The sequence below is a fragment of the Microtus ochrogaster genome, linkage group LG2 (genome assembly GCF_000317375.1).
Source record: "Microtus ochrogaster isolate Prairie Vole_2 linkage group LG2, MicOch1.0, whole genome shotgun sequence".
Lineage (NCBI taxonomy): Eukaryota > Metazoa > Chordata > Mammalia > Rodentia > Cricetidae > Microtus > Microtus ochrogaster.
This window is the reverse complement of record NC_022028.1, coordinates 51,964,867-51,978,044: the sequence shown is the minus strand read 5'-3', so window position 1 is coordinate 51,978,044 and position 13,178 is coordinate 51,964,867. Positions and strand designations below refer to the sequence as shown.

At 53.3% G+C, this 13,178-nt stretch overlaps 1 protein-coding gene across 3 annotated transcripts; it reads right to left on the bottom strand.

The window, feature by feature from the left end:
• Positions 1–165: 165 nt before the first annotated feature.
• Positions 166–12,264, bottom strand: Tulp1 (tubby like protein 1). 3 transcript variants are annotated; one of them, XM_026785797.1, is made up of 15 exons: positions 12,218–12,264; positions 12,045–12,096; positions 11,637–11,718; positions 11,392–11,544; positions 10,943–11,077; positions 10,025–10,120; positions 9,807–9,926; positions 9,434–9,549; positions 5,935–5,940; positions 5,494–5,664; positions 5,262–5,374; positions 3,732–3,843; positions 3,557–3,655; positions 2,385–2,556; positions 166–299 (listed from the first exon to the last, which is right to left on the bottom strand). In XM_026785797.1, exons 1-15 carry the CDS (start codon positions 12,262–12,264, stop codon positions 166–168), a joined length of 1,608 nt encoding a protein of 535 aa, XP_026641598.1. The 3 variants fall into 3 exon arrangements, with proteins under 3 accessions (XP_026641598.1, XP_005360414.1, XP_013206609.1); XM_005360357.1 differs by lacking the exon at positions 5,935–5,940 and adding an exon at positions 9,232–9,240 and having other exon boundaries at positions 5,494–5,661; positions 9,434–9,537; positions 11,395–11,544; XM_013351155.1 differs by lacking the exons at positions 5,935–5,940; positions 11,392–11,544 and adding an exon at positions 9,232–9,240 and having other exon boundaries at positions 5,494–5,661; positions 9,434–9,537.
• Between the last annotated feature and the right edge of the window lie 914 nt (positions 12,265–13,178).

The window sequence follows — 13,178 nt, the reverse complement described above, 5'->3', positions numbered from 1 at the left end:
AGGAGGGGGCGAGGCAGGCATTGCTATTCTGCGACCAGATGTTCATCTCCATCCCAGTCAGAGCTCCTTCGCCTGGCCGGTGCCAGGCTAGGGGTGCGCGGGCTGTGGGGGAGGGACCCTATCACCCCCAGCTGAGTGTTTTCCCAGCGCTGAGGGGTTGTGGGGTCACTCGCAGGCCAGCTTCCCGTCGAAGCTGGAAAGGGCGATGGCGAAGGCCTGCAGGGCGCACAGCGGGTACCGGTAGTCCAGAGTGAAGGCATCCTCGGCTACGCGGCCGAACTGGAGCACTATATAGTCGGCTGTGAACGACAATGGGGTGACCTCAGGCCCTCTCTTGACAGGCAACCCCATAACACCGGGAAGTCCTTTTCCTTGATTTGGAGTCACAGCCCCCAGGCAGCCGTGGGCCACCTTCCCTTCACTGAGTCCTCCAACTAGCCCCGCCCGTATAGGGTCTGTCACACCAAGTCCGCAGGGCAGGGGCCCCACCTTATCAGCCTCTGCCCAGGGCTACAGCAAATCTGTAATCTAGCAGTACAGGACCTTGACAAACTTGCCCAAACCAGAACCCTTCCCTCCCCTGTCCAGTTTTGGTCTCATTCCTCTGCCCAGCCCCAGTTCATAAGGCCCACATTTGACCCTAGTTCAGGTCCTAGTTCAGGTCCTTCTCTAACCAGGAGTGGAATGGCAGGCCTCTCCAGCTCTGGAGCTATCAATTCCAGTCACTCAATCAATCAGCCTCTTTCCACTCCCTTCCCTCCACCTCACCCTTCTGTCTTGGAGTAGCCAAGGCTGGCCTTGAATTCCTAATCCTCCTGCTACACCCCTCCCAAAAGCCCTGGCTGTCCTGAATCTGTCTAAGAGGACCAGGCTGGTCACCTGGGTAACAGGCAAGACCACCCAACTGGCTTCCCAACCCGATCTCAGCACCTCTCTCCCAGCCTGAATAGGGATAGGAAGCTATTTTAAAACAAAAACCCCTTCATCCTGGTCTGGTGGTGGACCAGGCTCCCACAGGAACTGGCCTGGTGAGCAGTCCCAAGGCCTGGGGACATGAGATACTGGGGACAGCAAAGGACTGGGGGCGGCGGATTGCATGGTACTGGCCAAACTCTTTGTGGAACCTCTTGCCCAAGCTAGGACAGGGACATCCATGCCCTGGAGATCTTGGTTCCCTAAATAAGTCCTCAGGGGCAGTCTGAGAAAAAGTAGAGGCTGGAGAGATGGCTCAGCAGTGAAGCGCACTGACTGCTTTTGCAGAGGACCCCGCACCCAGAAGACCGCCTGTAACTCTAGTTCCAGGACATCTGATACCCTCTGGCCTCCGTGGGCACCTGCACACACAAGGTACACATAATTCATGCAGTCACACACACACAAAAAAAAATAGATTTTGTTTTTGTTTTTCGAGACAGGGTTTCTCTGAATAGCCCTAGCTGTCCTGGGACTCATTCTGTAGAACAGGCTGGATTCAAACTCACAGAGACCCGCCTGCTTCTGCCTTCTGAGTGCTGGGATTAAAGGTGTGCACCACAACCTAGCATAAAATTATAAATCTTTTAAAAAATAAGTCGCAGATACTTAGAAATTCATTGTCCATATTTCCTACCCTTGGTGCTTGCTGCCAAGTCTGGTGACCTTCAGGTCAAATTCATTTGATTCCTGGGATCAACTGATGAGGGGAGAGAAGTGGCTCCTGCAGGTTGTCCTCTGACGACACACACAGACACAGAAGGCGGTGGATGCCTTCCCCAAGCCCTAGCTATCCTGTTCTTAAAACATAATCCTTGCTGGGCGTGGTGGCAAACCTCGATAATAAAACTCGGGAGGCAGAGGCAGGTGGATCTCTACGAGTTTGAGGCCAGCCTGTTCTACAAAGAGTTTCCAGGACTTGTTACAGAGAGAAACCCTGTTGTGAAAAACAAAAAGTCCACACCCCCCGCCAAAGACAATCCTCTATTTTAGCAGGGTATAGTGACCATACCTTTAATCCCAGCATTGGGGAAGCAGAAGCAGGGGATCTCTGTGAGTTTAAGCCCAGCTTTGTCCTTATAGATAGTTTCAGGGCTATATAGTGAGACCTTGTTTTAGGACAATTATCATGAAAACAATAATTTCTAGCTCTTGTTTCTGCTCTGTGGTCTTGGGTGCCACCACCGACTACACATCAAGGGGTTAAACTCTAGGTGGTCCCCAGATTCCAGCCTTCATCCCTCCCCTCATCACAAATACCACTGGGAGTGTCCCAGCATCTACCCGAGGATCCTGGTCAAGGCTAGGTCACAAACTTGTCCTAGTGAACCCCAAGACTTTTGCTCGAACTCTCTGAGCCCCCTCCCAAACCAGAGTCAAGAGGGGAAGAGAGAGGGCCCTCAGACACTCACGGTCGTCAGCGTGCACAATCTGAAAGTTCTTGACGGAGGCCTGGGTGACCCGGCCCTGGAAGTTGAGGGTGTAGGAGCCACTGTCTTCATTCCAGATGGGCGGCTTGTTATGTAGTTCGATGAGGCTCTCCAGCGTCTTGTTCTGCCAGCGCACCAGCAGTCCATCGCTGGCCTGGGGCGCCCAACGGGAGGTAACAGAGAAAGGGTGGTTAGAGCTGGCTGGACTAGCTCCGTGGGCCAGGATGGCTGTGCGACTGTTGTTCAGCCTGGACTGCAATGTCCACAGAGGGTCTCAGCAGACGCTGGGGGAACAGCGCTGAGAGCAGGTCTTGTTGAGGGGGGCAGGTGCTCTGGCAGAGAGTGGAAAGACACAGCTGGCACCCAGGAGGAGTCGTGGGCCACTCTTCATGGCCTAGTCTCCCGCTGAACCTGGAGCTCATTGACTGAGCTAGGCTGGGTGCTCAAAGCATTTGGGGATCCACCCATCTCCACCTGCCCTGTGCTGAGGTATAGGTCCACATCAGTGTGCTCAGCTTTTACATGGATACTGGGAATCTCCACTCAGGCCTTCATGCATGTACAGCAGGGATTTTATTGACAGAGACATCTCCAAGCCCCCTCTGTTATTATTATTATTATTAGTGTGTGTGTGTTATGTATGTGTGTATGTGTATGTGTTGTCAGGGTCCCATATAGCCCAGGCTAGCCTCAAACTCCCTGTGTAGCTGAGGATAACCTTGTACTTCAAATCCTCTTGCTCTACCTCCTGAGTGCTGGGATTAGCGGCGTGAACCATGATGCCTGGTTTTTGCGGCACTGGGGACGGAACCCAGTGCCTCGTGCCCATCAGGTGAGCCACCCCAGCCCAGCAGCTAGTGTTCTAATCACTGCTGTGTCCCATTTGAACCTTGGTTCTTACTGATGGACCTCAGAAGTAGGAGTCCACAAAACCTGCAAGGCCCAGCTTCCTGGCCAGCGTGGCCTCCAAAGGCAATTTGGCCTCCTAGCAGGGAGAGTGAATGGGCAGCTGACAGGGTTGTTACTTTTCACTGTAAATGACTAAAGTGACATCAGTCACCCAGGAGCATGGGACGTGCCAGTCATCGGTCTCTGAGACCCTAGGTTCACCCAGCCTGCAAGGTTCCTGCAAGACTAGGGAGGTAGAGGCTCACATTTCGGGGCCGGATAGGGACCCTCTCATTGTCCGAGTTCATCCCAGGGATGATGACAGTCATGCGACGGGGTCCCCGGAACCCTAAAACATTGGTTTCCTGAAAGAGAGAGATGGCCGTCAGGCTGCATCCTACCCGAGGAGAGCCGGGCACGGTGGGGACGGTGGCTTCTCACATAGATAACAGCTGCCAGCTCCTGGCGCAGGCTCCCTACGTCCACACCACTGCCGCGCTGCGGGTTTTGCCCATTGTCAAAGACTGTGAAGCGGTTGCCCAGGAGATTGGACCTGAGGGTGGGAGAAGAGTTGAGCCAAGGCAAGAGGGTGCCTACCACCTCTCATCCCAAAACCCTTCCCCCAAGCCCCTAGTTCAAGAGCAAGGGGCAGTGTGTGTCTTGGGAGTGAGTATGTCACGTGCCTTGATCCAGGCTTCCCTTGAAGGGACAGTTTTAAAATTATTACTTACCACTGTTGTTTTGAAACAGTCTGGCTGTGGGGCTCAGTGGTGGAGCACACTCCTTTGCATGCCTGAGGCTCTAGGTTCAATCCCCAGCAGCAAGAAAAACAGAGCCAGGTGTAGCAGTAGCTGCTGCCTTTGGCAGGCGTAGCAGGTGCCACCTGCCCCCACACAATGAGGTCAAACTAGCCTGGACCCCGGCTCAAAAAAAAAAAAAATCAAAACTAAGGCTGTGCCGGGCGGTGGTGGCACATGCCTTTAATCCCAGCACTTGGGAGGCAGAAGCAGGCGGATCTCTGTGAGTTCGAGGCCAGCTTGGTCTACAGAGTGAGCTCCAGGACAGGCTCCAAAGCTACAGAGAAACCCTGTCTCAAAAAACCAAAAAAAAAAAAAAAAGGATTTGCTGAAGGAGGCAGAAGCCGGAGGATCACGAGTTTGAGGCCAGCCTGGGCTACACATTAAAAAAAAAAGTCCTTTCAGGCTAGCTGGTAGCTGAGCCGCCAGAGGGAAGCCTGCCTGGCCTCATTGAGTCTCCCTTCGCTTGTTCGTACACTCAGTAAATACTGCTTTCGTTTGCTCTTGAAACATCCTCTCCCGAGGTAGACCAGGCTGGCCTTGAACTGTGGATTCTCCGTCTCTGCCTCCTGGTGCTGGTTGCTGGTTTTACAGGTGTGTTCCATGGTAACTGGTTTATGTGGTGCTAGGATCAAACCTGGTTAAGCAAATACTCTTCTCTTTCAATTTAACTATATCCCCTTTCTCTCTCTCTCCTCCTTTTTTGGGGGAAATGGGGCAGGGTCTAATGTAGCCCAGGCTATCTCTAAGTTCCTTAAACAACCAAGGGTGACCTTGAACTCCTGATAATTCTTTCTCTAACTACCAAGTGCTGGGATTATATCATGTACCACCACATCCAGTAGTACACCTCCGCAGAGAAGGTACTGTGTGGGAGCCCGTAGCACTCCATGAAAAGGGCTCCGCCCTTATGGAGCTAGACAGAGTCCATCTCTGTGAGAGCCTTCGTCAGGCCTGTATAGTCCCCACCCCTTGGGGGAGATGCTGGCATGCAGTGCCAGGGGTCCATCCCAAGCCCAGAAGACCATCTACATCAGGTCTCCAAGACATCCAGGCTTGTCAGAATGGGAGATGCCCTAGGCTGAAGGAGCATCTGGAGCATCCCATGTGGGGTCACTCTGCCAGCCACAGTGGCACAGAGGTGACTGCCCGTGGCCTGGAAGTGCAGCCGCACCTCAGCTTTCCGATGAAGTCCTCCCCTCCCCTGGACAAGTTGGTAGGGTCTCTGGAGATGAGGTAGTTGGCTGTCTTACTGCGCTTGCGTTTCCTGCTGGCCAAGAGGAACACCTGCAGGGAAGGGAACAGAGAGGTGACAAAGTGGAACTGGGGTGCCCGGGAGGCCCCAGACACTGCCCCTGCCCTAGCCACCCCCCAGCCCTAGACGCCCCCAGCCCCTCTCTCAGAACCTTCTTCTCTGTGTCCAAGTGTAGGAAGTACGATGGGTACATGCCCCGGTCCATGCCCTTCTTGTCCCGTGTCAGCCGGCAGCGCACTGCCCTGCCCTGGGGCGCTGGCTGTAGCACAAACTCCCGAGGTTCACCCACTTCCAAGGGGGGAGACGAAGCCCTGTCCTCCTTCTGCACAGGCAGACAGTGCATCAGCCAGGACACCCCACTTCATAGGTCCCCTTCTGCACCCCAGGCAGGACAGGCCATCACTCACCACTTTCTGGAGGGAAAAAGGAGATAGGTCCTGGGTGGAGGCACCTCCATCCCCCACAGCCTAGAAGCCCAACCTCATGAGAGAAGGCTCTGGAATTCTGTAATGTATTATAACTATTTAGGTTGAACCCAGACAGTCCCAGTTTGAGTTCATGTTCCACCACTAAGGGTCGGTCAGCTAGTTACAACTTTCTTGTTTCCATTTTATATATATTTTTATTTTGTGTGCATTGGTGTTTTGCCGACATGTATGTTGGTGTTACAGTGTCAGATTGCCTGGAATTGGAGTTACAGGAAATTGTGAGTCACCATGTGGGTGCTGGGAATTGAACCCTGGTCCTCAGAAGAACAGCCTGTGCTCTTAACTGCTAAGTCATCTCTCCAACCCCATTTTCATATTTAAAGATAAGATCTCATAAAGCCCAGATTGACCTTGAACTCACTGTGTTCTGGAGGCTAGCCTCGAACTCCTGATTCTCCTGCCTTCACCTCCCAAGTTCTAGGACAACAGCTATGAGCTATCTACCACATCTGGCTCTGTTGTGGTGGTGATAGGGTTTTGGTTTTTGTTTTTTAATAATAGATGTGAGCGTTTAGTCTGAAAGTCTGTTTGTGCAACGCGTGTGCCTGGTGCCCTGGAGGCCAGAAGAGGGTACAAGATCTCCTGGTGCTAGGTGGTGGTGGTGCCTCTAATCAATCCCAGCATTCAGGAGGCAGAGGCAGGAGAATCTCTGTGAGTTCAAGGCCAGCCTGGTCTACAGAATGAGTTCCAGGACAACTAGGGCTGTACACACACACACACACACACACACACACACACACACATCCTGAGAGCCATTAGGTGCTGGGAACTGCACTCAGGTGCTCTGTGGGAGCAGGAAATGCTCTAAACCACTGAGCCAACTCTTCAGCCCTTAATTTGTTTGAGATTTCACTACAAGGCCAAGGTTAGCCTCAAAGTCACTCTAGCCCAGGCTGGCCCCACTGCAATCCTCCTTGGCCTCCCAGTGCTTGGAGTAGGGGTGTGTACCACCATGCCTAGTACTCCAAATATCGACTCTGCATTCTCATTACCAAACTGGGGTAGCCGGCCCTGTTCTATAGAAATGGGGGTCATGCCATGCCTACTGGAGAGGTCTCTGTAGAAAGGAAGAAGGGCCTCCAACCAACAACCATGGCTGAACCACTTTAGAAATGAACGGTCCATTCCAAGTCAGTCTTTCAGGTAAGTACAACCCCGTGTGACACCCTGAGCCCACATGGTTTTGGGAAGCCGTCCATAGATTTATGACCCTTAGAGACCAAGCAGGAAAGCTGGCTCCCTAGCTGAAGACACTAAAGCTTGGAGACCATTTGTTATGCAGCAAGACTTGGCTGACTCAGGAACCTGTCAGCTTGGAGAATTTCCTAGTAACACTTCAGTTACAGAAGGAGGCAGGGTGAGACCTCCCGCCCTTTCTCCTGCTGCTCCGTGAGAGGAGCCAGGACTCCTCAGGGGAGCAACTGACCTATCAGGCTGGGGGCGTCAGCACCTGAGGCCTCAAAGTTATCTGTGAGGACCAAGGAGCCTTCTGCTGGGGGCAATCCTACGCTGCATGTGGTAGAACACAGCCTGGGGCCCTTGGCCAAGGGGCACATGACCATCTTGACTGTGCTCCAGCCGGCTCCAGAAGAAACTTGGGAAACACAAGACTATGTCTGGAATGCGAAGTGAGAAAAGTCATCACTGACTCAAACATCTCTGCACCTGTCAATGTGGACGCCTGCTGTGGGGAGGGCATTTCCACCTGGGATAAAACACCCCGGACAGCAACGGCAGTGATCTTGGTTAACAGGAATCCATCCCCAAAGACCTGACACTCCTACACAAACTACTAAACCCACAGAGCTTGATCCAGGGCTGGCTCTTGGAGGTCTCTTCCTCTCAAGGAGAGTCTAACTCTCAGCCAGGCCTCCTTGTGTGTGCATAGGTTGTCATTCAAAGTCCTTAGCGACATGTCTTGACAGTGGAACATGTCAAATCAGAATAGACTCTAAGCTTTGGCAAAGATTCTGGAGCCTTTGGCAGTCAGAGATTAATTGGTTACTTTATTTAAAGATTTATTTTTTTCGTCAGGCAGTGGTAGCACACAGCTTTAATCCTAGCACTGGGAGGCAGAAGTAGGTGGATCTCTGTGAGTTCGAGGACAGCCTGGTCTACAGAGCAAGTTCCAGAATAGGTTCCAAAGCTACAGAGAGAAACCTTGTCTCGGGGCTGGAGAGATGGCTCAGAGGGTAAGAGAACTGGCTGTTCCGAATTCAAATCCCAGCAACCACAAGGTGGCTCACAACCATCTGTAATGAGACCTGGTGCCTTCCTTGCCAGCAGTACATTGTATGCTTAATAAATAAATCTTTTTTATTTTTATTTATTTATTTATTTTTTTGTTTTTCGAAACAGGGTTTCTCTGTGGTTTTGGAGCCTGTCCTGGAACTAGCTCTTGTAGACCAGGTTGGTCTCGAACTCACAGAGATCCACCTGCCTCTGCCTCCCAAGTGCTGGGATTAAAGGCATGCGCCACCACCGCCTGGCAATAAATCTTTTTTAAAAAGTACAAAGAAGCAAAAACTCTAAAAAAAAAAAAAAAAGGAAGGAAGGAAGGAAGAAAGAAAGAAAGAAAGAAAGAAAGAGAAACCTTGTCTGAAAAAAATTTGTGTGAGTGTTTTTCCTGTACGTGTCTGTGTACCTCATGCATGCCCGGTGCCTTCAGGTCAGAAGAGGGTATCAGATCCCCTGGAAGTGGAAAGGTGAGGTGCCCTGTAGGTGCTGGGAATCGAGCCTGGTTCCTCGGCAAGAGCAACCAATGCGCTTAACTGCCGAGTCATCTCTCCAGCCTTGCTTTTGGAGACAGGGTCTCATGTAGGCCATCAACCTCACTGTGTAGCTGAGGTTAGCTCTGCACACCTGATCCTGCTACCTCCACCACCCATGCGCTGGGGTTGCACGTGGAGCTAGGGCTCGTTCCTGGCTGGGAGGCTAGAGGTCCTGAGGGTGAACTCAGAGTAGCAAACAGGGTGGAGTATTTTAACAGTGGCTCCCACTAGCCAACTTCCGGCCACTCGGTGCCCCAAAGGAGTATAAGATGTGCCTTCCAGATGCAGACTTAGACTTTCATCTGAAATCCCAGTACCAGTGAGGGTAGAAAGATCTGGAGTTCCAGACTGGCCTTGGCTACATAGCAAGACCTTATCCCATCCCATTCCCCCACCTCCACCCTCCCGAAACGAAACCCAGAGTCCTGCTGCTGTATGCTCGGCCTCCCTGTTTGTTTGTTTTGTTTTTTCAAGACAGGGTCTTTCTGAGTAACAATCCTGGCTGTCCTGGAACTTGCTTTATAGACCAGGTTGACCTCGAACTCACAGAAATCTACCTGCTTCTGCCTCCCGAGTACTGGGATTAAAGGCCTATGCCACCACTGCCTGGCCCTTCCCTGGTATTTTAACACGTGCCTTCTCAGGGGACTGCCTGGTGGTCATACCACAGAGGGAAGGCCTGGACGGCAAAGTATGTAAGGGCCGTGGGTGGCCTGAGCCATGCCTCCTCTGTCTCCTTGAGCCCAAAGCTCCTAGGCCGTGTGCCCAGTCATGGGTGGGGAGCCAAGTCCTTACCCCCAAATTCCCCCACACCTGCCCCTAGGGTGACAACCTTTCTGCCTTTCGCTTTCGCTCGGCCCTTCTGGTTGCTATTCTTCATCGCTGAAGACTCCTCCTCTTCCTCCTCCCCTTCCTCCTTCTTCTCTTCCTCTGAGCCTTTGGCTGGCCCTGAACATGGAGGGAGAAAGGCTGTAGACCCTTCATCCTGATTGGCCAGGTGTTCCCCACACCCACGCTCCCCTTTAATCCTCTCCTCGCCCATAAAAAGGTTCTGATCAGAGCCTCAGAAAGGCCACCCGCTTGGGGCCACCTGGCTGTCAGGACAAGGGTGTCAGGACGCCCCCACAGGGTCCAGCTCTTGCCCCCCTCACTCCTCACAGAACACACCACCATGCCCACGGTCCCGCCACCCTTCCGCCACGCACCTTTCTTCTTCACATCCTTTTCAGCCGGGCCACCTTCCCCAACTAGGAACATGGCTGCTGGAGTCTTCTTCCTCAGGGCTGCTGGACTTCTCGAGGGGTCCTTGTCAGCCTCCCCAGCCCCTGCAGAGAGGATGCAAGAAGGGGGTCACCATTTCAACACACCCAACGACCCCTGTCCTCCATCTATCCGTCTGTCAGTATCCACCCCTCCCCCTTACCTTTCTTCTTTGCCTTTTTCAGCTTGGTTCCCTCCCCTGCCTCCTTCTTCTTGGTGTGGGATGGTTTTCGGGGGGCTTCAGGGCTTCCTAGGTCCCCTGGGAATAGGAGGTTTGGGGGGATCGGGAAAGAAGAGACCTATTGGGCCAAGGATCACCTTCTAACCCTGTCATTCAGCCTGCAGTTACCAGAGTGCTGAACACCAGACATGTGGTCCATGGTTCTGAAGTTACTTTCTCTTGAGTCTAAAAAAACAATCTGGCTAGGAATCAGCTTAAGAGGCATGGAAGGAATGAGTGAGGGAAAGAATGGAAGCCAGGCTGTCACTTCAGCCCTTAGTCCTCCTCCAGTCAGTCTCTCTTCCAGGGACCCTCCCCGGCCACGAGCTCAGCCTCTGACGCTCCACGGAGATCCCACCCAGCATGGCACACATTTCTGACCAGACCTTCCAGGCCGGGAGCCCTCACCGTCTTTAGTCGGGATTTCCTTTTACTTCCATCTACTTAATAAAAATTATAACGTTAGCTGGGCTCTGGTGGCGCACGCCTTTAATCCCAGCGCTCAGGAGGCAGAGGCAGAGGCAGAGGCAGGCAGATCTCTGAGTTCGAGGCCAGCCTGGTCGACAAAGTGAGTTCTGTAGCTCAGGACTGCCTGGGCTACAAAGAGAAACCCTGTCTCGAAGAACAAACCAAAAACAAAACAAATTATAATCCACACGAAGTCAAAGCAAAGCCCACAAAGAAAACAGAACCTTCCTCCTTGGCGAGCCCTTTGCAGTGTGCCGCAGCCTTGAGAACTGATCTCCTTAGGGACCTAGGGACTAGCATTGAAGAGAGAGGGACAGGGGAGGACTCTGCACCGGTACTGGGAGCTCTTTCTGCCTGCCAGTGGGTGGGTTCCTGGGGGCTCCCTGCACTTACCCCGCGGGTCTAGGGCTTTGGCTTTCTTCTCTCTTCCCTTGGGTGGTCTCCTGGGGGACAGAGAGCTTTTCTCTTTTTCCCCCTCTTCCTCATCCTCTTCATCATCGTCATCGGAATCCTCCTCCAAATCCTCCACTATGGATAGAATACTCTTTGTAATACAGGCTCCAGAGATCCAGACCCTGCAGGGTGCTGAGGGGCTTCAAGCCCCTTCCTGCACGGGGCTGCGGTGGGCGGCACCCTGCTCTGCTCCCTCCTGACTTGTCTTCTCACGGTTACCACCATCTGGGGTACTTTGACTACTAACTGTAGCTCAAGGCTTTTAAACTTGGACCCATGCTGCCTCAGTTTCTCCATAAGTGTAACAGAGATAGAGCAGGGGAACCCACCCCTGGCCTGGGTGACCACTGCTCACACTGTCCGCCCCTCCCTCCCTACGCCTCACTCACCGCCTCCCACATCTGGGGCGCGGGCAACCAGGAAGGTTTCCCGGGGATCCCGCTTCTTGGCCTCGGGGTCCCGAAGGAACTTGGCGTAGACTGTCGGCACAGCGCGCGCCTCTGCAGGGTCTGCGGGCGGCTCCTCGAGCTTCTTGCGCCCAGCTGGACCAGATGTGTGGGCAGAGTTCTGTCTCAGAGGTCCCCACTTCAGCCTCCCCGGCTCACACCCTCCCGCACACCCCCCCAGGGCTCACCTCCAGCTTTGCGGGGCTTGGATCCCTGAGACTCTGGGGTCTCAGACTTCTTTTTCCTCAATTTCTGTCCCTGGGTGGGTCGCTGTGAAATAGGGGTCACCAGGAGAGAAGGGGACTCTGGGGCTCCTATCCTCCTCTAATCCCTTGGTGCCGCCAGAAATAGCCTCGGATTATCCCAAGGGGTGCTGCAGTCCCTTCTCAGTGTGGATGACCCATACTCGCATGACAGCCACTTCCAAGACCCAAAGCCCCCCAAATGTTCCTGGGCACCCCATTCCTAACCCCCCTTTCTCCTCCTAAACTTTCCGGGTAAAGAGTTGAGAGGACCTCTCCCCTACAGCTCCCTTCCTGTGTACCCCGAGGGGCACCTTCGTGCCTCCTTTCCAAACCCCAAATTTGTTGACACACCTGCTTGGGGCGCTGCTGCGGTTCCGGGCTCAGCCAGTCCTCTTCATGGCCACTGAGGGTACAATGGGACCAGGCTGTTTCCTTCTTGCCTTTTACTCCCCCCACTCCGCCACCACCACTGTGGTCCTGCAAATGGGGCCTGGGGTTCACTGGGACGATGTGGGGGTTCCCACCTGTCTGAGGCCCACACTTCCCGGAGGGTCTCCTCCTGCAGAGGCATGGTGCTCCTGGGCGTCTGTCGCCTGTCCTGTCACGGTCACTCCTCTCCCGTGCCTGGTAGTTAACAACCTCTCATCCCCCTCAGTAGCTAATCTCAGCTCAGCTTCTCCCCACCTGCGCGCTGGGCTAGGACTCACTTCTAAAGACCCGGCTCTCCAGCCCAGCGACTCAGCCACTGCGGGGAGGATCTGAACACACAGCGCTCCTCAGTACAGCAGCCCGAAGGACCCTCCACCTTCCCTATGTAACACTTCAGTGGGGGTGGGGGACTGGAGAGTAAAAGGTTACACTGGTTCTCCAGTTGTCCCCAACCTCCCAACCACTGTCTCCCTCAAATACTGGCCGCAAACTCACTACGCAGCTGAGTTCTTCTGATTCTTCTGCCTCCATCTTCCAGGTCCTAGGTTATTAATTACTTATTGTTTCCCCTAGTCTTACTATGTAACTCTGGCTAGCCTGAAATTCACTGTGTAGACCAGGCTCAGGCTGGCCTTAAACTCACAGAGATCCACCTGCCTCTGCCTCCCGAGTGCTCGGATTCAAGGCGTGCGCCACCACCACCCAGCTCAGGCTATTATTTTTAATTCTATAATACATGTGTGTCTGTGTGTGGGTGTGTGCACTTGAGTGCAGGTGTCCTCGGAGGCCAGAAGGACGTGGATTCTATGAAGCTGAGGTGATAGGCCTATGGGAGTTGCACAGCGTGAGTGCTGGAAACAGAACTTGGGTCCCCTGCAGAAGGAGTTTGTGGCCTTAATAGCTGAGCCATCTCTTCAGCCCACATTTTAACATTGTAATAACATTCATTATAAAATTATTTCACTCGGGAGGCAGAGGCAGGTGGATCTCTGTGAGTTCGAGACCAGCCTGGTCTACAGAGCTAGTTCCAGGACAGGCTCCAAAGCCACAGAGAAA